The sequence below is a fragment of the Leucoraja erinacea genome, chromosome 1 (genome assembly GCF_028641065.1).
Source record: "Leucoraja erinacea ecotype New England chromosome 1, Leri_hhj_1, whole genome shotgun sequence".
NCBI classification, from domain to species: domain Eukaryota; kingdom Metazoa; phylum Chordata; class Chondrichthyes; order Rajiformes; family Rajidae; genus Leucoraja; species Leucoraja erinaceus.
The window spans coordinates 71,717,022-71,743,459 of NC_073377.1; the positions used below are offsets into that span (position 1 = coordinate 71,717,022).

Below are 26,438 nucleotides of genomic sequence, written 5' to 3' on the forward strand. Positions count from 1 at the left end.
AACCTAAACCAATGTACTGTGTCAAATATAAAACACAAATCGGGAAAAGTACATTAGATAACTAACCACTTTTTTCTGTCCATCATATTGGACTGATGAGCCCAGCTTCTGTCCAGAGACGCAGTCTTCCGTTCATCTGGAACATTGGATAGTTGGTTTCTGTGAACGTCAAGGAATAGAGGAGGTTCTTGTGCATTCTGATATCGGTCTGGAAAAACAGGGGAGTCTGCAGCTGAAATGAACACATGTGCAAGTTTCAAATCTAAGGCAAGGGAAAGATCCACCAATTAGTTGCCAGTTTTGTTTCTTCACGTAAAATATTTAACCTCAAATGAAACGGAAAGACATCTTTTAGGATTGGAAAACGTTTAGAGGGATATGGGCCAACCGCAGGCAAATGGAACTAAAGGGGTAGACATCTTGGTCAGCATGAACGATTTAGTCGAGGGGCCTATTTTGTGCTGATAAACTCTGACTCTATAACGGAGGGTTGTTTTGCAGAACTGAAGCATCAAAAAGAGAAATGCAGCTCTCTCATGGATATATTGGAATTGTGAATATTGGACAATCAACTCAGAAGATTGATGGTTCAAGTTTCGCCATGGCACATAGTAAAAATATGCAAGTGTGAGATGGTTTCACACGTGAAAGTGACAATCCCCCCTCAATTGGCCTGTTAAGATTGAAAATAATAATTAATAAGTCGTCAGGATATTATCAGGTCAGGCTGATGTAAACCCTGCAAAGTTCTCTGATATTTCATTAAGTCTCATTAACCTGTCTCTCTGAATGTCTGGTTGTGGGGAACAAGTCTAGCTGGCAGGTTAACTGGATGAATTCAAGCAGAGCTGAAGGCTGCACAGTTTCCTGTCCTACATTGTATGAAGACTGAACTGAAGAACATAAGAAGGAGGGTGTGCTCCTCAAGCCTGCGCTGCCAGCTAGTTCTTCAAAGTGTGAAGAAGGGTCTCGACCCAAAACGTTACCCATTCCTTCTCTCCAGAGATGCTGCTGTCCCGCTGAGTTATTCCAGGATTTTGTGCCTACCTGCCAGCTAGTTGTTTTTTTTTAAGTTGGTGAGATCAGGAAATGGAATTCACTTGATGGAAAACATAAATGATCACAGTTTTAATTCTGAAGACATGGGAACTTTCAATAATAATCTACATAGATGGAGGTCAAACCTTGAGCTGACACTTGATGATGATCTGTGATGAGTGTTTGGCTGCGTGCCTGAATTTGTCTTTCACTGTCAGTTTCTTCATCTCTTTGGGAAAAATGTGGTGCAGACTGCAAGTTCAACCTGTTGGTAAAATAATCAAAAAATTATTGAATATTATTTTATACCACAACATGCTTTGATTTTATAACTTTAGGCTGTGGAGAACCATACAGCATTATGGAATGAAAACAGAAGTTTTATCATTGCCAGTCTTTATACAGCAAAGTTCTCAATCTCAAAGAGAAATATTGAGACCCGAAATAGATGGCAAGTACATCGATATTGCTCTTTCATTCCTCCTAGTGGCAGGCTTAAGGAGAGCTCAAGAGACACAGCAGATTTACTGCAGTCAATAGATTTAAATGTTAGGCTTAGAATATTCTGCACAGTAATTAATTTAGTGCATGTGATTGAGAGCAAGTTCAGACACACAATCTCTTAACTAAAATATTGGAAATAAAATTAGAAAAAAATAAAATCTTTAATTGGCTCTATTTTGATCTACAAAAAGAAATTGTAAACATTCTTTATAACCTGCAACATACAACTCTCAAAACAAAATAAGCTGGTGAAATGCAAGATATACTTTCCCATTCTCAATATTAAATCAATTAGCACATTTGTATTTTTTAAATGCATTTCAAATTGGGAACCAAGGTTACTTGGCCTTATTATGCCTCAACATGAGAACATATTATTTGCAGATAAACATGTACTTGCATCCAGGCACGGAAATCGCTATCAAACCATGAGGGGGAGGGGGGGACGGGGACCGGGGGATACAATTTATTGGCGGCCGCGTGCTCATGCGCACACTCACACACGCATACGCGAGGCTTCGGCGGCTTCAGCTGTGGGCCCTGTGGACGGTAATTAGTGATGGGTGCCGGCAGTCGCCGAAAACAAATCTCGTAAGTGGGACAGGCACTTTAATTTCCCATCGAGTCTTCAGCTCCCACTAGTCGAGATGCAGGTGCTTTGTGATAAAAGCATTGAAGCTTTTTGCTAAGGTGGATTTCCTTCTGAAAATTTGCAAACTGTATTGATTGTGATTGACTCCAGGTGGCTATTTTATTTCAAGAGTTAAAACGTAACAACAAGTATTATAAATGGCACATGTAAAAGAAAGCTAATAAACCAATGAAGAAACCATCATTGTTGGTATAATTTTCAGTAGCACTCATCACCTGTTTGTCATATAACAATTACAGCACGGAATATATAACAATATATACAGCAGGATATAACAATTTCTCGCCGGGTTAACCTACAGCCCTGCCTTGTCCTCTGGTTTAGTTGTGAACAAGTGTGTTGTTGTCTTGTGGATCGCTGAAAGAAATTACCTGTTAAATTGAATGTGATTACTAACAATCGAGAACAGCTTTTATAAAGCGTGAATTGTTACATTATTATATGCACACCATTCAGTTTCTGGAAAGTTAGTTTGCCACCTGTGTCGTGGAATCATACGGAGAAAAATCATGGGTGATGTTTCTGGTTGGGACCCTTCTTCAGACTTCAACCACTAGAGCTGCTGCCTCACATCGCCAGAGACCCGGGTTCAATCCTGACTTTGGGTGCCATCTGTGTGGAGTCTGCCCATTCTCCCTCTGACCATGTAAGTTTCCTTCTGTTCGAAAAAGGGTCCCGACCCGAAACGTCACCCATCCTTTAACTCCAGAGAAGCTGCCTGATCATCTGAGTTACTGCAGCACTTTGTGTCTATCTTAATGTTTGGAGTTTTAAATAAACCAAAAGTCAGACGGGAGCAGTGCCCCCAGGCCCACAGCCAGCGCAGAGAAGCAGCGCTAAATCCAACTCAACTCTGCCCGTCTCGCCGGGTTAACCTACAGCCCTGCCTGGACTGATGGGATACCAGTCCGGAGCCATGGAGCTAGCGCTGCTTCTCCGCGCTGCCTGTAAACCTCGGCCATTGTTCCCGTAAATCCAAGTAGGGCTGATGGGTTAATAGGCAGAGTTGAGCTGGAGTTAGCGCTGCTTCTCCACGCTGGCTGTAAACCTGGGCTGTCGTTCCAGTAAGTTCAGGCAAAGCTGTAGGTTAACCTGGCGGGACAGGCAGAGTTGAACTGGATTTAGCGCTGCTTCTCGGCGCTGGCTCTGGGCACCACTCCTGTCTGACTCCCGACGTCTCTGGCCACCCCCGGGCATGGGGTGGGGACGGGGCACTTGGGTGGGGACGGGAATGGCCCAGTGACGGTTCGGCAGTGATTGCGGTGCTGGAGACTCGGGACTGATCCTGGCTATGGATGAGGAGGTCTGTGTCCAGGGCTGCCTAGAGTGTTTTTTGCTTGTGACCCTATGACCTGGGCATGCAATTCAAGCTCCGCTCCATGATCTTTGCTCCACCAGGACGTCTCCCTCCTCCAATCACCGCACTCTATCCTCAGTCCCACCCCCCTACTTCCGCCTCTGACCAAACACCTCCCTCCTCCAATCATCGCGCTGAATTATCAAGTCTCTCCTCCCCCCCCCCCCCCCCCCCCCCATTGCCTGCTGACCGACGTCTCTCTCGTCCAATCGGCGCCCTCGATCATCAGTCCCACCTCCATTGTCTCGCGGAAACCTGAGTTTTCACCCGGTTTTAAAATCCGGATTATAAAACAATGGGGGGGATTGTTCCCCACATCTCAAAACAGGGGGGGGGGACCCCCCTTACCCCACCCCCCCCTTACCCCCCCAGGATTTTAGCCCCCGCTTCCATCTACCATAACCTATCAATGTTTCTATAACATACTGTCATAATGAATGCACAAATGCCATGGAGAGCGAGTGATTTTTTTTTGGTGCAAATTATTCTATCCATATATTCTTTTACCATGTTCACCAATAAAAAAAAAAAACAAGAACCAAAATCGGAAAGTTAAACAGCAAAAATAGTGGCACTTATGTGCATGTGCATGTACATGCATGCAAATGCACACACAAGCACACAATTGTTAACAGCCAACAGGGAAAGCTTAGTCAATGAAAAACCTGAAAGAATTCTACCACAAAAACCATTCCAAACATATTGGCTCAACATGTTTGTACGGTCCCATCAGGGTTTAATTTCCTGTTGATAGACACAAACTGCTGGAGTAAGTCAGCGGGACAATTTCCTGTAGCGGTACAAGGATTAACACATTTACAGAAAATTTATCTGCTAGAATTCCTTAAAGTCATTAACCTGTTGTATTAAAATATACACTTTAAAGTTTAATGTGTATCCCAAAGCACACACGAGCCAGTATCCTTCAATAGATTAAATCATACATAGTTTGACCAGAGCAGAATCCCATGAAGTAATATTTCTGCTGGGCATATGGAATTAATTCTTTAAGATAGTGAAAATATACTGGCTAATTTATAGGGCAAAAATGTAACATTATGCTGCATACATTGTTTAATATAATAGATGCATTTGTACGAATGACTAATTGTCAGTTAATAAAAGATTAATACATATTTGCACATGGCATTCTTAAATATTTTACAGTGGCCATTTTGAGAGCTAGGGCAAACGAGCAATAGCAATAATGGTTGTGAATCGATACAAATGCATTTCAGTTCTGTCCAGAAGAAGGCTCATCATTGTGTAACAATAACCTGTGAACATCAATCAGTAGTGACACAGTCTAAATCTCCAAAAGACCCAGTCAACTTTCAACTTTTTCACAGGAAATAGTAGTGAAGTAGAAATATGTCCTCTGCTAAAAATTGTCATGCTGCTTCCCATTCCCAAAACCATCTAACAGGGTGACCTAACAGACACTTGCCTACTCATGGCCGTCCGAAGGGGGGGGGGTGCGTGTTGGATGCGACCACACCCCTCTTTTTCTCCCAGATCAAGAAAAAATCCCGGGGGGAGGGGGAAAAAAAAAAATTAAAAAATCGGAAAATAATTTTTTTTTCAGAAAAAAAAAAAAAAATTCCGCTGGCCCACGCCACCCCTCCTGGGCCCACGCCACCCTCGTCGACCCCTGCTGGGCCCACGCCACCCCCACTGGGCTCACGCCACCCCTGCTGATCCCTGCAGGGCCCAAATCACCCCCGCTGAGCCCACGCCACCCCCGCTGGCCCCTGCAGGTCCCACGCCACCCCCGCTGGGCCCACGCCATCCCCGCTGGGCCCACGCCACCCCCGCTGGGCCCACTCCACCCCCGCTGGTTCCACACCACCGCTGCTGACCCCCGCTGGGCCCACGCCACCCCAGCTGACCCCTGCTGGGCCAACGCCACCCCCGCTGGGCCCACGGCACTACCGCTGACTCCCGCTGGGCCCATGCCACCCCTGCTGGCCCACACCACTCCCGCTGGGCTTGCGCCACCTTCATCTTCCCCCCCCCCCCCCCCGCCAGAAAGAGGGGGGGCTGGATGTGGGAAGGGGGAGCGAGAAGAGAGGGGAAGGGAGGGGAGAGGAAATGGAGGAGGGAAGAGGGAAAGGGGATTATCTTTAGTGAGATTGCAAAATTAAAGTAGGTTTTAGAGCTATTATATTTTCTCCTCCATATGAATAATTTTAAACAATATCAAATAATATCAAACAATTGGAACTGCTTTCTGGTGGGGGGTGGGGGCAAATATGCGTCAAGCCGATAGCCTAATCGTTAAAGAGTTAAAAGATAACTTAATCGATAAAGAACTGAGAAGAGGAATCAGAGCTGCCAAGGAAAGGTACTCTGAGAAGTTGAGGAGCAAGCTCTCAGCTAGTGACTCGTCTTCAGTTTGGAAGGGCATGCAAGAAATCCCCAGCTATGAGGAAATCCCCCGCTCTTTGGATAATCGTCAGCTGACCAACAACCTGAATGAGTTTTACTGCAGGTTTGAAAATCAGAAACGTAACCCTGGTACCCCCTCCCCAACAAACACAGCCAGACCCCAGTCTGCAAAGAATGGACCCTGCACCATCTCCTTCCCATTCACCACTTCACACCTACTTAAGGCCTCCAGTATGAAAAGAGTGGACCCTTTCCCACCCAACCAACACAACACATCACACCCAATTACTCATTTTTAACCAGTCCATGCAAAGATGTACCATCCCTGCCTGCTTCAAAGTCTCCACTATTGTCCCTGTACCCAAAAAGGTAAGGATTACTATTCTTTTTATGTAATTACTTTTTATGTAATTGTTGAAAAGTTAGAAATGGAAACGAGGAGACGAAAGGTGTCACTGAAATAGTAGACAGATTCTCTTGTCTGACAGATGTTCCTAATGCCACCCAACAAGGTGCTAATTCCCAATTATCAGAAAGTGAAAGGTACTCAAAGACTTGTCAGACACTCATTGATGTTTATCCAGATGACATGAACAACACTTTGTCTACAGAGCTTCAGCAGTTCCATTCATATGTTCTTCATAAGTTTAAAACAACCAAGAAAACATCTTTCACTCACATGGAACTTTACAACACAATTACAGAATACAAACTAGAGAGTGCCTTTCCAAATGTTGAAATTGCCTTAAGAATATTTTTAACATTAATGGTCACCAACTGCACAACAGAGAGGTCTTTCTCACAACTGAAACGTATACAAAACCCAAATAGATCAGTTGTGGTTCAAGAAAGACTCGACTCACTGTGTATATTAATAATTCAAGCAGACATTCTGAGAAGTATTAATTGAGGATGTTATCAGTGATTTTGCGAAAATGAAATGTAGAAAAATGCCTTTCAGGTCATGAATATTGGAACTTTGATACATTTAACTTGTGAAATATTAAAATAGATGTTGTATTGCATTTTTGTAGAACTTTATGTAGCCCAAGCATAGCTTAGTTTGTACAGTATATTGTGTTATCATATGAATACATTTTTGTACTGCTGCAACCTGCATTGTATATCTGGTCAAACATGTCAACAACTAAAATGGACTGCATCAGTGTGGAAAGGAGGGGGGCACCAAGATTGGTCAGTGCTTAGGACACCAGTGAGGCTTAATCCGCCCCGGGATAGTCCCAGCCTTAACTACCTCCTCTGGCAGCTTGTTACATACATACATTCAGCACCCTTTGTGTGAAAAAGCTACCTCAGATTCCTGTTAATTTCTGAAATATTGGTCATAAATTTGGTGCAAAAATGCTCCAAAATAAGACTCAGAATGCATCAGAGAGCATCTAAAACCCCAGAGCTTCCAGGGCCCTTAAGCAGGCCCTGGACCCTGGCATTGAGGAACTTCACGCTTCACGCTTGTGATGTGCGCAACGCACACATTATTTCACATTAAATTTTTTGTAATCCTGTCATGCCACCCCCTTTTTTGGAAAGCTTCGTACGGGCTTGCTACTGTTTTGAATTCCCTATCTAACACTTTCTTCAGCGACACCAACCTGACCACTTAATCTATCAGCACTCTCCCTCTTGCCAATCGTATCCTTTGACTACCAACCTCAATCCCACTCAATCTTGATCAATTCTTGGCAGCTGACCCTCACCCCTACCCTTTTATCCGTCAATTGGCCCAACACCTCCAAACATAACTCCCCATGCTATAGACCAAGTCCACTCCTGAACTTAATCTCCAAGGATTCACACACAACTTCCAATTTTCTTAAGATTCTTTGCCAAAAATCCTTGAACATACAAGGTATACAAGAATATACAAAGCTTTTCACTGTACCTCGGTACATGTGACAATAAACTACACACAAAGTTCCTTTCAGTTGTGTACATTACTCTTCATAAATTGATTCATTAATGTACATTTATCATTGCTGATCAACTTCTAGGCTTTTTTTTTTTAAATACCTGATTTCGGATTGTGCTGCAAAGACTCTCAAAATATCAAAGTCTGAAAATTTAAATGTTTGATATTTACTTACTGGTGTACAGCACAATGATAATGACATAACATGTATTAAATGTTATAAGATTAATAAGTCTCTAATAGCATTAAAAATCATGTTATACTATAATTACTGTTCATATTCACAGGTATCAAGGGTTGTGAAACTTCATTCATACATACTTTAGCGTTTCCGATTCCAGTTGTTTGGTGTCCTGCCAGTGCCATTTCTCCAAACTGTTCCTCTCAGCTTCCTCCTGGTTTTCCTCTGATCCATTCTCATCATTTGACCTCAGTGCTTCTGCTTGCGTCTGTGTTGATCCCTGTTTGGCGTCCTGGCTTCGTGGTTCTTGAACCAGAAGCCCCCCCTCATCTCCTTTCTGACAACTGTCTATTTCTACCATCTGTTAATGAAAGATAAATTGAGATAGTCAAGAGCGTTTTATCATCATGTGCCAAAAGGGAACAATGAAATTCTTACTTGCAGTAGCAAGGCAGGCCTGTAATCACAGTGCCGTAAACCCTCATTGTAACGCACCATGAGGGGAGCGGACTGAAATGGTATCTGTTATTATCGATTGTCCGCTATAATTGAGTACGGGATTTTTCCCAATTCAAATTGCTGCCCGGGAGCTGGATCATAATCCTGGAGCCTAGTGGGACCTCCTTTACCACATGGAACACAGCGGTCTAAGGAGGTCTCCCAGCACCATCGTCTCCAGCACAGCTGATCTACCACTGCTGCCCCTGTAACCGCATTCAGAGATTGATATCAAAATGGGAGGTCTGGGCTATTAGTTCTTTTTAACAGCAAAAGAAAATTATTATCTTTGATGCTGCACGCTAAAAATACTAAAGGTTGTTTGTTCTCTTCTTGTCCAATCTGGGACACATGACAATAAAACTCTCTTGACTTGACCTCTTGGATTGCCTTCCATTTTCCACAGAATCCTACTTAATGAAACTATGCGCTCAAACACAGTCTATATCCACCTTTTTAATGGTTTGTGATGAACTAATGATGATGCACTCATAAAGATTTGGCCATCCACCAGTGAGGTGTTACATTGTGCAGAAATCCTATTGTTTTGGGGGCTTCTTCTGAAGTGATGGCAACTAAGCTGATTCTTGTGGCCACCCTAGATTTCATTTTGTGTTGGAAGGAACTGCAGATGCTCCTTTACACATTATAGCTCATTAAATAAAAAGCAAAAACCAAACAGAATTCACATTATGATGGCAACATCACATTTACTCTGGAAATTAGAAGGATGAGAGAGCATCTTATTGAAACATATAAGATTATTAAGGGTATGGACACGCTAGAGGCAGTTCCCGATGTTGATTCAGTCCAGAACCAGGGGTCACAGTTTAAGAATAAGGGGTAAGCCGTTTAGAACAAAGATGAGGAAACACTTTTTCACACAGAGAGTTGTGAGTCTGTGGAATTCTCTGCCTCAGAGAGTGGTGGAGGCCGGTTCTCTGGATACTTTCAAGAGAGAGCTAGATAGGGCTGTTAAAGACAGTGGAGTCAGGGGATATGGGAGAAAGCAGGAACGGGGGTACAATCTCACTTAACATTGTGGCAGATCAGAGCCAATCTTGGAACCAGGGCCGGTCTTAAGCCGATTGGGCAGATTTCTCCCAATTGGGCCCCGCGCCTAAGGGGGTCCCTGCGTTAATTTTCTGTATTTCGTACAAATTACAAATTTGCTTTGATAAATAAAGATTTAAAAAAAAATTTGCCATACAGATTTTTTTACAAAACGAACATGGATAACAACCGCTGCACGGCGATCACATTCAAACGATTTGTTAACTACTACTGTAGCACTTGTTAACAGCCAGTAGTTAACAAGTAGTTATACAATGTGTCATCAATGCATCGATTCACATTCCTCAGTAAATGTAATTGTGTTTTGAACAAGTATTCATGACGCTGCGTTCCTTTGAATACAATTCACGCGGCGTCATTAATACTTGTTCAAAACACAATTACATTTACTGAGGAATGTAGATTGGTTTATTGATGACATTGAGAATTTCTGAAAACTCACCATTCATGATTGAGGACGTCTTCTTGGTGAGCATCTTGGTGTGCAGCTGGTTAGTCATTCAATTTACCTACCGATCCACGTTGTGTCTCTCTGTCTTACGCTCTCTCTCCCTCTCTCTCCCGCTCCCCATCTCGTCTCTCTCTAGCTCACTTGGCATTACCGGAATCATTGATGTTTTGCGGTAGATAAAAAAGCTGGAGAAACTCAGAGCTATGGTGCGAAGGAAATAGGCAACGTTTCCGGTCGAAACCCTTCTTCAGGCCCGGGCCGAAAGGTTGGCTAGTTCCTTCGCTCCATAGATGCTGCCTCACCCGCTGAGTTTCGCCAGCATTTTTGTCTACCTTTGATGTTCCAGCATCTGCAGTTCCTTAGAAGTTTTGCAGTGACGGCTGCATCTGTTTGGGGGTGGGGGGGGGGGGGGGGGGGGGGGGGGGGGGGGGGGGGGGGGGGGGGGGGGGGGGGGGAAAGAGTCCTGGCCCGTGGCGGCTCCTGATAAGTGATATGTTCCCTCCGCGGGTGCTGCCTTGCTCGCTGAGTTCCTCCAGCATTGTGTTTTTTGTTTGGCTCTGAAGTTGAAGGTGGACCCCCCTGTGTCTACCTTCAACTCCCCGCCTGTAGTGGCTTACCCCTGGCCAGACTCTCCCCACAATTGGTCCCTTGAACTAGTATAGTAATTCAATAAGATGACAACTGATTCATGTTGCCCCAGTGTGCTCCCATTTTTCCCACCATCTTTCCACCTGCCGTCACCCTCCACCCCCCACCCATTCAGTAATTCAGAAAGAAGGAGATTTGGCAGCCTTGGGCAAATTGAATTGTTACTTTATTAATTTTTATTTTTATTTTTACGGAGAGGACAATCTGCGCATGCGCGGTTTAAGATTTTTATAAAGCCGACTGACTGTCATATTACTCACGACACGCGACTCACTTCTAATTATTTATTTATATGTCTATGAAAATTGTTCCCAATTGGGCCCCGCACCTCCTAAGGCCGGCCCTGCTTGGAACAGCTACATGCTGGAAGCACTTAGGATATAAAATAAATATTTTCCTTTCTCCTCCTACTCCAAGTTAAATGTTTTAACAACTGGCCTTTAAGATTAAGGGAGAATTTTATATAATGTTAATACGCAAGGGGCACATACTCCAAAACCATGCACTTAGGTGACCCTAATGGGTAAGGAGCTTTTTTTCTGCTAACAGAAACATTGTAAGAATGCTAACTACAGAACTTAAATATTCCAATACTTACTGTTTGCTTCTGCAATTCAGTCTGTTTGTTCTCCCCATGGGTGAGTTCAGTGGACTCCGAATTCCTGACTTCCTCTGCTTTTGAGATAGAAAGCCACTCAGATGGAAGCTGGACAGGCACCGATCGTGGAGTCAGTGGAGTCACCGTTTCTTCAATGATTTTACGCTCCTGCAAAAAATTGGAGATAAGTGAAGCATAATTGCTCATATTTCGAGCTAAAGAATTTAACAGTCTCCCAACAATTCAAAATGATTTTCTGTTTAAACAAGAAATGCAAGGCTTATCTTAAAAAAAATATTGACTGCAGTACATTCAGTAGTATCGACAAACAATTCGGAACACTTAGGGTGATTAGTTTGTATCCACGTTACACATGAAAAATAAACCTTGCCAAATATTACAGGCAAAACGTTCCCACTATATATCTCACATCTATCACTGGATCCTGAAAGTTATTGAAGCCACCCAATTTTCCTCATCTCTGAAGGTATTGCATATAATGGGGAATATTTCACCATCATGAGCTATCTACCACTACCTTCTGATAATGACATTTCTGAGGTGCCAGTCCTGATGTTAAATGTCATTCTGTAATGTTGTTCTTCATAACCAAACATAATCTGATCTTTTCGCCATTTCACCATTGCCACCAGGAAGAAGGCACAGGAGCCTGACAACTGTAACGTGCAGGTTCAGGAACAGCTTCTTCCCTACAGCCATCAGGCTATTAAACACAACAACAAATAAGCTCTGAACTGCAAAAGACTATATTATTATTGCACTGTATTTGTTAATTATTGAACTTTTTCTTCATCTGTAAGAGATGCATCAATAGACTATTTGCCTATCGAAATTACTTATGTTGTGGAATTTTCTTGAGTTCACATTCCTGCAGAGGTCACTGTAGAGTAATGAAGAGCAGGTACCTTGGTGTTTTATCCTCCCCTTCTCCCTATACCTGTAAAGGTAGGTTCCTAAAACTACTACCTGCTAACATGCCATCATCGACCTCAGCCTCTGTCAACCACAAAACATTTAATCCCTTTTGCTCTGCTTCACAATTTTTACCAGCTGTGGAAGTACAGATCATTGACGGCATAAGGAAAGGAATTATGCATAAAAAATTGACTTTCTGAAAAGTGACTTTTAAATCGATAATTATATCACAGCAATTTGATAATTTTCTTACCTCTTCATGATATCTTCGTTCTTCTTCCTCGACCTCCTTTTGTGCTTTTTCCCATTCTTGACGCAGCTTTTCGTGCTCCTTTCTATACTTTTCCTGTCATTAAGTGAAACACTTGTGTCACGTTGCCAGTGAAGTACGGAAGTGATTTGCTACGATTCTCCCCTCTTAACGGCTCATGCTTTTATCTCTTCTGGTGAAAACTCACATCAGATTAATTATTCTCTTTGTTGTTTGAAATTAAATTAACTAAATCTTATTAGTGCATTATCATCGCAGTAACTACATTAAGCACTTCAATGCAAACCCAGTTGGACATGAAGCTAAATTTATTAAAATCTCATTAGCTTAAACAAGAAGATTTTATTGCTGCCAGCAAGTTTGAAATACATTATATATAAAATATACTTACATGCTCGAGTAATTCAACCTAAAATAAGTTGAAAGCCCTCAAAATATTTCAGATCAATATTTGTGATTGAAGAGTCAAAGATCAAAATTAATGTTTAAAAACCCCGTTTGAATGTGCTCCTACGATACTTAACCATAATGTATTTATTTATCTTCTCATGCACATCGACACATATTGGAAGTTTAGACTAACTGGTAATAAGCATACCATTCTCATCAAACGCATGCATAATTTAACATCAACAATTAATATCCATTGGCTTAATAGAACTTTATGGCCACAGTCAGTATTATTGATTAGTTCAATTGATATCCTAAGTACGTAGCTGTTAGTAATCTACCAACGGCATAAAGAAGGAATCCATGCCCACAGATTCTTTGAGCTGAATTCCGAAGTGTAGTGTATTAGATCCTGTTCTAGGTAAACGCTAATGCCTATGGGGATGTCTGGTCAGGCAGCTGAAAGAGGGACATTTGCTCTACATAAAGACAAGTACTGAAGGACATATTTGGTACTTTGAACAGCAATCATATACTTGAAAAACAACATCAAATTTGCACTGATCACAAATCCAGTATGTTGATTCTGTACCAGCTGAATCATCTTTATTTAACTCCTCTATTAAACAAAACATGATATTTAATTTGTAATACATTTCATTTATATAATTATAGAGATAAACAAACACCTTGGATATCATGCCGTGCTTTGCATTATATCTAAAGTGCCAATTCCAGTCCTCGGTGAGCAGCTACATTTAATTGAATTTAAGGCTGCATATCCAGGGACCATGCTGCCTGATGGCTGCTTTATTTCCTTGGAAGCTAGATGACCTCTGTGCTGTTAGAGAAAGACAGATTTCAAGTGTGCCAATATCTTTAGACGTGCAAATTCAGTGCATGAAATAGCTCGCTGTGATAAAATTAGAGGGATAGAGAGTTAGCAAAGTTTGCAGGCAGTGAATCTATATTCATTTTCTCTTCCAAATTGCCTCAGCAATAGTGAATAATACTTGTCTTTTGGTGCCCGAGCTGGTTAATGTACATCTGTGAGCCCAAGCCATTGAGCACTACAACCTTGTCTAAATTGGTCTTCACTCATTCACACATTTCTACACAGCAAGCACAAGACCTCCCTTTCTTCCAGAGTGTTTACAATTACTGCAGCAATTCATCATATATCACCATATCTACATTTCAACAGGGTGCTAACATTCATGAGCAGTTACATTTAATTATATTTAAGATTATATGTCCAGGGAACCAGACTGATTCATTGCTGCTGTAGTTCCCTTTGAAGCTTGGATCACCACTGCACTGCTGGCAAAATAACAGAATGAAGGAGAAAGAACAGCAATCATAGCTGGAGGTTCTTGTTCTAAATTCCTCTTTTAGGTATTTAGAATTTTTGTGAATTTGTCCTCAGAGTGTCCAGTGTTATTCTCAGCAGAGCCAAAGCCTTCGGCAACTTCAAATGCAGACCGCTGCAAGCCATTTTGGAATTTATGTATTCAGGTGGTGAATCGATGCAACATAATAATTTTTACAAGATTAATCCACAGAGATTTCACAGGCAAGGCTAGCAAATTATATCCAACTCAGGTTACCCCGAGAGGATAATGATGGGCACCCTCTGCAACTACTGAACATTTTTGTTGTTTTGTTAATATATACAACTGCATGTTACATCTGGCTCATTCAAAGGCTAGTTAAGATATCAAGGGCCACTTTCATTTAAATTCAGTTTACGTAATGACCACTGCATATTTATAATAGTGATGAAGGTTGGATTCATGCAATTTAGGTGAAAGTTTGGAGAGCAGAAGATCAACTGCTCTTAACAACTCAGCTGCATTTTCTCTGTTCTTATTGTACAGATCAGTAGAGGTTTAGCACAATAATTTATGCTATTCTCAATAGGCTGTGGGCCGAGGTGCTTTTTCGTTTAATTTCTTGACCCAAATCACGTAACTACCTGAATTTTTAACATATTGTGTAAAAATATTATAGAAATTATACCTGAAACTCATCAAGAGCAAAACCTGCACATATTTTTTAAATATGAGAAAAACGTCTAATTTTCCGGGTAGTAATTGTCCAATCAATGCACGTTTGACATTGTGTCGGACACCAATTGACCAATCATGCGCTTTGTTTCATGGTAGCTAGGCAATGAGTACTCTGGGATCATGGCTGCCTCCTAATTATATCAAAACAACAGCAAGGTTTCGAAAGAATAAAGGTAATGCTAACCTTGCTGATAATTTTGTTTTACAATTGATTTATCTTTGTAGTTATGACTGTATGCACGTAAATATATTTATTTATTGCTCATATTCTATGTTGCTCTTCTAGGGAGATGCTAACTGCATTTTGTTGTCTCTGTACTGTACACTGCACAATGACAATAAAGTTTGAATCTGAATCTGATGATGTGAACTGTTAAATAAAAATGATAAATAAAAATGTAAAGTTAGGATTAGGGTCAGTCAGTCAGTCAGTTAGAAGTCGGTCGGTCAGTCAGTCGGTCAGGCTGTCGGTCGGGCTGTCGGTAGGCTGTCGGTAGGCCGGTGGATGCTGTGAGGGGTTGGTCAGGCTGTCGGGCCACTGGTGAGTGCTGAGAAGGATCGGTTGGGCTGTCGGTAGGCCGGTGGATGCTGCGAGAGGTCGGTCAGGCTGTCGGGCCGCCAGTGAGTGCTGCGAGGGGTTGGACAGGCTGTCGGGCTGCCGGGTGGGTGCTGCGAAGGGCCGGGTGCAGTCGGGCTGCCGGTGGGTGCTGCGAAGGGCCGGCCGGCAGGTGTTGCAGCTAACGAGCTGACGGAGCCGGCGCTATGAGGGTGCTGAAGGCGGCCCGGGTGCTCCCCACCATCATCACCATGATGATCCAGAACGGCATGCTGGCTGAGGTGGACCTCTGAGCAGCCACACTTATGGAGCCCGCAGCCTGTCCCAAAGCGGTTCCAGCTCCAGCCGTGGGCAGCTCTGGAAGAGGGACGAGTTAGGGTTAGGCATTTTCCTCTCAGTGGAAGATGCCTCAGCCTTCCCCCAGCCTGGCACTGTCCCAGGCCCATTATGGCCGTGACCCCCACTCTGCCCACTGGCAGTCAGTGGGTCTCAGTAAACAAATAGGCAGCAGCATGGAATTAGGCTCCCATGGAGTAATATGAGCATTAAACACTAGATGGCGTTTACTTTTTCGATTTCATTTTCTAATTAGTTTAATTAATTAATGTGCAACTTTTGGCACTGACGAGTTATGACATCCATCTCAATTATATTTTACCTAAATCATGCCAAATTTCAAGTAGTTCCCAGACATGGGTCACAAAAGTTAAATTCTAGACACATTTTCGATGCTTGGTGAAATTATTCAATCTATGGATTAGATTAAATTATTCAATCTATGCAAGTTTAAGCACGTCAGTTTTTCTATATAACCAATTAAGATAATGCAGCAAAGGGTCTCCCTCATTGCCTACAATGCCTCATATCATTACTCCTTGCTGCATTGAGTTAATAAGAGTGGCAGCACATGGCCATTTACACACTAACTGTGGATATTGTGGAAAGCATGCTCCATCATCCAGGTTCATGGATTAGATGATTTAACCTATTGCACTGTGCCCTGTATCATACAGTCCAGAGCACTATCAAATAAAAATGAACATTACAGTAATTTAAAAAAAAATTGGTGAAGTCGTCATAAATTTAGGAGATGCGTAAAATTAGAATTTCCATCATTCCATCATTCAAACATGCGATTTTCAGTATTATCAGCCGCATTTTCGAAAATTAATCACACGTTTGAATAGTGCATCTTAATCACTGCAGCAGCCAGCAAACTACTGTTAACACTAAAGATTTGCACTGATGTGCAATTATGGCTTTGTACTAATCAAACATTATTACAGAATTTCAGCATTTTTTATAATAATCCAAACAACTAAATCAAACTAAAAGGGGGTGGTAATAAAGGAAAATTACTTTTCTATTATTTCTTGCTGCCCCCCCCCCCCCCCCCCCCCCCCCCCCCATAGTAGTACCAATTTACTCCTCATATGTTGTGTCTATCATTTTAATCTATCTATGTGAGAGACCAGTTCAGCAGACAGTGGATGCTGTCAACAAATAGTTATAAAATACAAAAATGGACACACAAGGAACTGAAGATGCTGGTTTACAGAAAAAACTGAATAAGTGCAGGAGTAACTCAGCAGGCCAGGCAGCATCCCTGGAGAACATGGATCAGTAACATTTCGGGTTGGGACCCTTCTCAAAACGTCACCTATCCATGTTCTCCAGAAATGCTGCCTGACCCGCTGAGTTACTCCAGCACTTTGTATGAAATACTGAAGCTCTCGATGCGCCCGTTATCTTGTTTTCTTGGCTCCTTTTTCCTTCTTGATATCAAGGGAATGAAAAGTTTGAATAATGGTCAAAACTGACATTCCAATTCAAGTTTCCCATTCATATGTAATTTGGCAGTATTCCTGGGAAATCTAAATTTAAGAGATAACTAGAGAATGACTGGATCAAGTAAGTTAACAACTATGATTTTAAGCCAGTAAATTTTATGCTGGTTCTATTTTCAGAAATATATTAAATTTCAGTAATTTGCTCCCTGCTGTAAAAATCCTGAAAGTTTCATGGCTCCAAAATGCTTAGCGAACAACTGATACTCTGCTTCCCTTTCATTGTTGTCTCCTGGTCAGCTAATCAGAAACATCCTTGTGAAAAAGAAAGCAAGAAGGATTAGTACTGAGAGCCTGAAGCAAGGGTCAACTCAACTATGCAAGCCTACATGTCAAGTCAAGCCCCTTTAGAACATGCACTTTGTAGCAGAAGGTCAATGCAAGTTTTGTTAATGTACCTGGAGCAAGCGTTCCTGCTCTTTCTGCCATCTTTCCTGTCGCTTGCGTTCTTCCTCTGGGTCCCAATACCAGCGGTCAAAATGCTTAGGGAGATTTAAAGATGCAACTGGGATCTAGCAATCCACATCAGGAAAGAGTAGTGTGACAGATTGATGTTATTTCATGATTTGAGAAATTTCAGTTAAGTTGATGGTTTCAGTTAGTAAGAATAAAAATTACAGTTTTTGAAGAAGGTAAATAAAAGTTGTCTTGAAACAATAAGTTTAAATGAAAGTTGTTAAATAGAAAGGATATTAACAGATATTGATTTCAATGAAACATTTTAGCCAATGCGTTTTAATCTTTCTTCTCATGCATCATCTTTAAGAAGTCAGTAAAAACAAGACCAGTTCGAGTGCAAATAATCCATTTGATTTTCCTCATTATTTGAAGTATTTAGATTCCTTTGAATAGAGACAAACGGGTAAGATTATGAGATGTGCCATGTTCACCAAATGCATGAGCCAGCAAGGCAAACTGGGCCATCAGCAATGCTCAGTTTAGTTCATTTTATTATTGTCACATATGCAGGTAGAGAAAAGCTTTTTTGTTGTGTGCTATCCAGTCAGTGAAAAAAAATATGATTACAATCAAGCTATCCACAGTGTACAGATCAGTAATGTTGTGCGTGGTGTCTCTGCAAACTGCCACAACTAGTCGAGGATTACATTACATCTAATGAAAGGCTCTTTATTAAGGCTCAACTGATCCACTCAAACCACATGTTTTAATGGCCTCTTCCTCTTTTGTACCACGGTTGTTCTACTCCTCCCTCACACAAATCTCTAGCCAAATGTGTAAATGTTACCTGTTTCCAACATTCCACATGACAGTGGCTTCCATATCACTAATCTCCATTCATCTCTATCAAGAAATTCCATTAAGATTCTTTACATGATTTCTCCGTGTCTATTTTACTTTATACCCACTTTTTTGTGGCTTTGCTCGCACACAGAACTTATTCCTCAATGTCAAACCCATTTAATTCAAGTTTGGAAGATTTTCATCAGGTCTCCTCTGACTAGAGAAAAGTACCACCACATGTTCAGTATTTCCTTAATTCACGTAACATCCTTATAAATCATTCATACACTTCCACCAGTCCTTAATAGTCTTTTTGTGGCACAAATAAAATAAGTATTACAAAATGATCCAGCCAAGATTCTATATAAATTTTATATTGCCCCTGCTAGAGATGAACTCAGTTATTGGTTCAAGCTCTTGACTGCCTTATATTGCTGCATTCAATTATTTATGTGCCTATATTCCGATTTCGCTTTACGATACCATGGCCTCCTTATTTCTCCTACCAAACTTCACCACATTGAATTTCATTTGTTTTATATGCATCCATTGGGCGTGGCTTGCTCTTCCATTTTGGTACAGCGTGCCACAATAATTATATGCCCTGACTTAGTGATCTCTGGGGTTTGATACCAAATCGTTAATTCCTCAATTCATAGAGTGATACAATGTGGAAACAGGCTTCTCAGCCCAAATTACCCACACTGGCCAACATGTCCCAACTACACTAGTCCCACATGCCTGCGCTTGGTACATATCCCTCCAAATCTGTCCTATCCGTCTACCTATCTAACTGTTTCATAAATGTTGGGATAGTCCCTGCCTCTACTACCTCCTCTGGCAGCTAGTTCCATACACCGCCATCCTTTGTGTGAAAAAGTTATCTCTCAGATTCCTATTAAATCTTTTCCCCTTCACCTTAAACCAATGGTTCCCAGACCCCCTCAGTCGCGCTCAATTGCCCCCCTTAAAAATCAAATTCTGGGGAAGAGATTCTGTACATCTACCCAATCTATTCCTCTCATGATTTTATACACCTCTATAAGATAACCTCTCATCCTTCTGCACTCCAAGAATAGAGACCCAGCCAACTCAACCCCTCCCTATAGCTCACACTCACTGGTCCTGGCAACATCCTTGTAAATCTTCTCTGAACACCTTTCAAGCTTGACAATATCTTTCCTATAATATGGTGCCCAGAACTGAACACAATATTGTAAATGCGATCTCACCAACGTCTTATACAACTGCAACATGACCTCCCAACTTCTATACTCAATACTCTGACTTATGAAGGCCAATGTGCCAAAAGCCTTTTTGAACACCTTATCTACCTGTGACTCGACATTCAAGGAACCATGCACCTGCACTCCTAGATCCCTCTGCTCTACAACACTACCCAGAGGCCTACCATTCACTGTGTAGGTCCTGCCCTTGTTTGACATCCCAAAATTCAACACCTCAGACTTCTCTGTAATGAAGAACGTTACATAGCAACTAAACTATGAAAAGCAGCAATCCCAGCAGACACCAATTCCCCTCTTCTGCTGACGATTGTTTCTCAACCACTAACTTGTTTCATGCTTTGTAGCCATTTTACAACCCAATGCATTCCTGAGCTTCCAAATACTGACCTTTACCTTGAGTTCCTCATCCGGTGCTTGTTGAAAGTTCTCAGAAAATCTGTATGACATTCCTGTATATATTACCCCATATAGTTTGTTCCTCATTATTTTTTTTAAATTGTTCTCCAACTTTAGATGTTTGTCGTTACACCTTCACATTTTCTTTAGTAACCAGTCTATAATTCTGCAGATTTATTTTATATCTGTTTTTGTAAATGGCAATCCAAGCTGTTATTTGCAGCATATTTAACCTTAATCTAGTTAGATATATAAAAACACTGATATTACTATTACAAATGTCATTGAAATAAATTTAGAATATTTAAATACAGTTGCTTGTATGAATCAGAATCAAAACTAAGAATTCAAATTGAAGTTGTCCGGCCAATACTCAGTAATTACAGGTAGAACACCAACTTGAAATCCCAGCTGGAAAATGGTGAGCAGCTGAAGAAAATTAGGCAGGGAATATGCATTATATTGCATATTTAAGATTCTCCAGGTTAATTCCAAATCACTGCTGCCCATATTCCTGCTAGATCTCCTCCCCAAGCAGATCCATATGCCAAATTGTTCAGTGCAGAAGGCAGTCCATTGCCAACTCTGAAAATGGCCAAGAAATGGTCGAGAAACTTAAAAATGGATAAAGATAAATGGGGCTTTGCCCATCTTCATGCATACTGTATAGATACAGATTTTCTGGAGTTGAGGATGCATTTTGCGGTTAAATGTATCACACTTTCAAAGATAAGATTCACAGAATTAAAATGCTTTAAACAAAGCAGAAGAAAAATCCATTCAACTGAGATAATTTACAAAGTTGGGGATAAGAGTATGTCTGCTCCACAAACAGCCATTCATTGAATATGTCGCCTAGGATTGCACAATGAAATCATGCGATAACGATTTCCAAACAGTGTCCAATTATCAAGAGCTTTTAACAGAGTTATCAATCCAAGGCTAGCAGCTTCCCCACTGAGAAAAAAAGAGAGAATAACACTCCAAGCATCCAGCAACACACCTTTTGCGTGTTGGATGGGATAGGTCTGTGGTACACCAAGAGCTAAAGATGTTTATAAAGAAATTGCACAAATGATAAATCTTCGCTACTTTAATTTATTAACCTGACATTGCATCCTCCCCAGGTTAAGACAGGGTTCCATTTCCTGACAACTGTTTATCTCCCAAGTTGGAAATGCGGTTGTTGGCAATATATTTATATAAAAACATAGGCCAGCCAAAACGACAAGTTGTTTAACACAACCATTTCAGGTTTTTGGCAAGATATAATTATGTTGCCATAAACAGAGTTCCCACATGGCAGAAGATGCCTGCAGCCCCGTCGGTCTCCCACATGCTTTTTCAGATGTACAGGCTGTACACGAGTCAGGCATTCATAGCCTTGGGATAACCTCATACAGATTATGTCAAAGCATTATTTTTCAAAATGCTCTAATTAAAATTGTTTAGCTTTTCAAAAATATAGCTTTCTGTCAACTATTTAATCGCAACTCCATGTTACACGGATAATAAAATATCATGTACTTACATTTATATTTTCACTGCTGTCAACTTCTGCTGAAAGATAAAGAAATGCTTATTATAAAGGAATAGCAATCATGGTAAGTTTCCACCTGTCTATGAAGGAGTCCAACAGGTAGGGAATGATGATGAACAAAACATTGTTTTTCTAATTAATGAGCATTTCTAATATATTGGTGAATAATTAGAAACATTGCTGCAAGAAATAAGAATAAAATGTCAAGCCTGGGAAGATTATTTAAACATTGTCACTTCTTTGCAGTAATGTCAGATACAAGTGTGGATTTTGGAGCTTGCCACAATAGTGGAGGAAAAATGTAAAACGCCTTTTCTTTATTACAATTATTGACATCTAAAGAGGACTTCCATTTCATAAAGCTTATGTCTGAAACAATGTCTGGAATCCTTAAATCTCTGTGCAGATCATGAGCACTTTTGATCTGCAGTCACCCTTCTATGGTTGAAAACTTGGATACCAATTTGCACACAGCATGGTCTCTCCAAAAAAACCAAAACGAATTAGTACATCGGAGAAACTAGCACGTTGTTCTTGGAATCATTGACAGACAGGTGGAAATCTAGGTTGAAATTAGTGGCTATCACGACCAGTTAATTGAACATGAGCTACCACCAGCAAAAATGATTTCCAGATATGACAACCAAACAGAGAATGATGGTACAGGGAAGGAGTCATGGAGCTGAAATTTACTATTAAAAAATCCATAAAGGACTAAATTAGACAACTTTAGTTCACACGCTTGGATTGCAGAGATTTCTGTGCACTAACACCATGCTGTGTGATTCTGTTATTTTATTATTATTGTGCCACCTGCAATAGGGAAAACAGGCAAATTAGTAGGGAGAATACATGAAAATCCCAGTTTGAAACATGCATAGTTGCCAAACCTGCCAATTTTATGTACTATGTGCTGTGGGCACTAAGACTTGTATTATAGATAAAGGCAAATAAGATTACTGTAAATCTAAATTTACTGCAAAGTGTAATGATTTTCCTGCAATTACTGGGCTAACCAATGAAATGGTTTTGAAGGTGGGCAGTTTCACCTTGTCCATACCGTTGCAGGACGTCTAAGTTTTGCTTAACATTAATGCTCAATACTTTTCACGAAGGCTATTTTTGAAAATCCTGACCTATGTTAGATTTCAATCACAACTTGCATCGTCAGCAGATTTTGAATACCAAGAAATACAGGCATGTTTTTGGTGCTATATGTACTAATGCCATCTTTTGGTAAAATACTGTTTGATGCAATCACTAATTTTGGAATATAACAAAGCAGATAGAATCCACATAGGAAATGTGACTAAATTTGCAACGGTCAATTTAAAAAATGAGTTAAAGTGAGAGGAATTAAAGTGGTGATATTATGTGTACAAACTGATGTATTCTTTATAAAATTTCAGATAGACTTGTTCGTCCAGAGGGTTTAGTGTTCTTCATCTCTGTTTCTAATGACGGGAAAACACAATATTTACTAAAAGAAAGTTCTATTCAGGTCATTAATCAAGAATATTCTCTTCTAGTGACAGAATGTATAACATGTTACTTTACTTCTTACAATTTGAGAGTCATTTTTAAAAAGACTCTTTGAAAGGAAATGAACAGCTGCTTTCTGCCCATATTGGTGTGTATTGGCAACTATGCAGGAGATAATGAGAAAGGCAAATCTAAAAAAGTGGGAGATGAATGTGATTCAGGTGATCATCAGTGCATCTCAAAGGACTCCCGGAAACAGGAAGCAAAACGGGATATTACTAAGCACGACTTTTACCTGGCAGTGAGAAAAACTCTGAGCGTCGCCAAGAGTTCCGAACTGTAACCGGAACACTGGCAAAATTAGCTGGCTCTAACAGTGGGTAGTAGAACAAACGAAAGAAGAAACAGAAATAAGAAAAAGTCTGAGAACAGAATTAGATGTGTATTTGAATTACAAGAATAAATTTCTTTCAGAATACAGTAACACACTTATCATACATAGATGTATCAATAATGGCACAGACACTTTGTCCAGTGGAGAGTTGGCTGCTTTCAGCACTATGTTCATGCTTACCTATTGTGACCTTCCTGACACTGGCTCATGGGGGAAGCTGGCACAACATGCAAGGCCTCACTAGTCCCCGATGTGAGGGCATACAGAGTAATCAGAGGGGCAGAACAAACCATGCCCACAGCATGCAAAAATAATTGACGGCCATCTAAGTCATGTATCCTGGAATTCTCAAAGTTATCAAATACTGGAAACAGGCTGAATGTCTCAGATATTTAAAAGATATTCATAATCACCTCGTATCCAAGAACATGTTTTCAACAAACAAAACATTTCAAAGAGCTAATGCACATTCAGAATTAGAGTAGCTGAAACAATCTAAAATGTATCAAAACTTACCTTAGTCCTTCAGAGCTATTTACTGCTAATGAAATGAGTGGGAAAGCACTCCTTTTCACCAGATTCATGTACATGAGTAGATACCCTAAATGGCGACAGTATCTAGTCCAGTATCAGAATGAGTTGAATAAAATGGAGTGAACCACCAACACTGTACAGGTGTATAGTAGAGAGCACATTGATTGGTTGCATTACAGCCTGGTTCAGTAACTCAAACACCCACGTGTGAAGGAGATTACAAAAAGTGGTGGACACCGCCCGATCCATCATGGTTACTGTTCTCCTCAGCATCAAAATAATCTATAGGAGGCACTGACTCAAGACGGCAGCCAGCATCATCAAGGACCCACACCACCCCGGCCATGCTCTCATTTCATTCCTGCCATTGGGAAGGTGGAGGAGCATGATAACCATGACCTCCAGGTTCAAAAACAACTTCTTTGCAATAACCATTCGCACTCTTTAACACCACAAACATACTAACTAAACTATGAACTACAAACTATGGAGGTTGCACTAAGGACATTGAGCTTTTCTGCAATAATATTGGGATTTTTAATTGATTTACTTGTATTGGCTTATTATTATTGGACTGTTACATTGCTGCAAGTAGGAATTTCATCGTGGGGTTTTGGCCCGAAACATTGCCTATTTCCTTCGCTCCATAGATGCTGCTGCACCCACTGAGTTTCTCCAGCATTTTTGTGTACCTTCAATTTTCCAGCATCTGCAGTTCCTTCTTAAACAAAGGAATTTAATTGTTCTGTTTTTTAGCACATATGACGATTAAACACTCTTGACTCTTGTTCGCAATTTCAGGGCTTCTGTGTTTATGAGGAAATCTCAAAGTTGCTCGGTTACAGGAGAAATTGCCAGCAGCTACACGTTAAACCCAAAGTTTTCCCACAATAATCTTAGCCAATAATTTCCTTATAGCTTATTTTGAACAACAATGTATTTAGTATTGTCCTAAAATGTTTAGGTTGATTATAATCCCAAAGGATTTACTATATTGTGCATGAAAATCTTTGTTCACTTTACTCTCTATTTGGATGCATTTTGTGTAAATCATAGCAATGTTTCAACTATATTATTTTCAGGTGAAAGAACAGGATTTCTAAAGGTTGTCCTCATAAAATTAATCTTCACGTGCATTGTCAGCAATTTCCATTGCTTTAAAACAAACGAAAAACAGGAAAACACATAAATATGTTATAATGGCGTGGGCAGTTCAAATTTGTGTTAACTCAGATAATATAGCATGGAAAAAGAATTGTTTTCATTGTGAGAGATTATTCTCAAGTGTGACTGACACGCAAGAAAGATGAGCATTCATACAACCTTTCACAGCTTTACAATGTCCAAATTACTTCACAGCCAATTAGGTATTTATGGAGTGTAATGTAACAGCCTTTGTGTGCACAGCAAGCTCACAAATATTAAATGCAAAAATGACTAGAATCTTGAAGGATATATATTGCTGGAGACCAGCCCTTATTCTTTCATATTCTCCGTTGGTAGCGCGAGAGACTCCAGTTTAAAGTCACATCTGGCGGATTGCACCTCGATTGAAACAGCATTTACTACGAGTTCCAGGCGGGGAATTAATCTAATGCTCTACTGATTCAAATGTGAGAGTACCACCCTTTAGTCAATAACGCCTCCAGTACAATATAAATGTAATTATTCAAATGACTAACTTGATCATATTACCTTAGGCTGAAAATGGGCATTATCAAAGAAAAGTAATCAATCGTAATATACTGTATAAAATGTACCAAAGTAGATTATAAAAAAGGAAACTAGGTAATGACACTGTGTTCAATAGCCTCTTAGCTTTTTAAGGAAGGAGACAACTGCAAACATTGCAATTATGCATAAGAAGGTCCACATGAAAAGCCCCCTAGCTAAACACAAAGCCCCGTGGATCCAACGAAGGAAATGCAAATGACCAAAGGTCAAAAAAACGGTGATTTTAATGGAAGAATATATTAAAGGGGGAATAGTAATTGGAACTTTCCAAAGTTTCCTGTTAGGATCAATATTGATTCCAATGAATATTAAAGTTTTGGATTCTGAAACATAATGAAAACTGGACAAAATTTCTTGATAAAACAAAATTTGGAAGAAGCTTCACAGAAGTTGCAAAAATTGAAATAATATCTTGGGGGATAGAACAAAAAAAAAAATCGAGGGAAACACGTCCCATATACAAACATTGAGAACTATCAAT

General features: G+C 40.6%; 1 protein-coding gene across 8 annotated transcripts in view; it reads right to left on the bottom strand.

Moving 5' to 3' along the window:
• Positions 1-26,438, bottom strand: part of limch1a (LIM and calponin homology domains 1a) — a 341,909-nt gene that overhangs the window by 15,368 nt on the left and 300,103 nt on the right. For 2 of the 8 annotated variants that reach the window (XM_055637004.1, XM_055637067.1), the window contains 8 exons: positions 23,591-23,665; positions 21,805-21,833; positions 17,787-17,900; positions 12,509-12,601; positions 11,320-11,487; positions 8,191-8,411; positions 1,185-1,303; positions 67-232 (listed from right to left, as the gene is read on the bottom strand). In XM_055637004.1, the coding sequence (XP_055492979.1) occupies positions 67-232; positions 1,185-1,303; positions 8,191-8,411; positions 11,320-11,487; positions 12,509-12,601; positions 17,787-17,900; positions 21,805-21,833; positions 23,591-23,665 (985 nt within the window). The remainder of the gene's footprint in view (positions 1-66; positions 233-1,184; positions 1,304-8,190; positions 8,412-11,319; positions 11,488-12,508; positions 12,602-17,786; positions 17,901-21,804; positions 21,834-23,590; positions 23,666-26,438) is intronic. The other 6 variants (XM_055637013.1, XM_055637033.1, XM_055637023.1 and 3 more) reach the window with 6 other exon arrangements.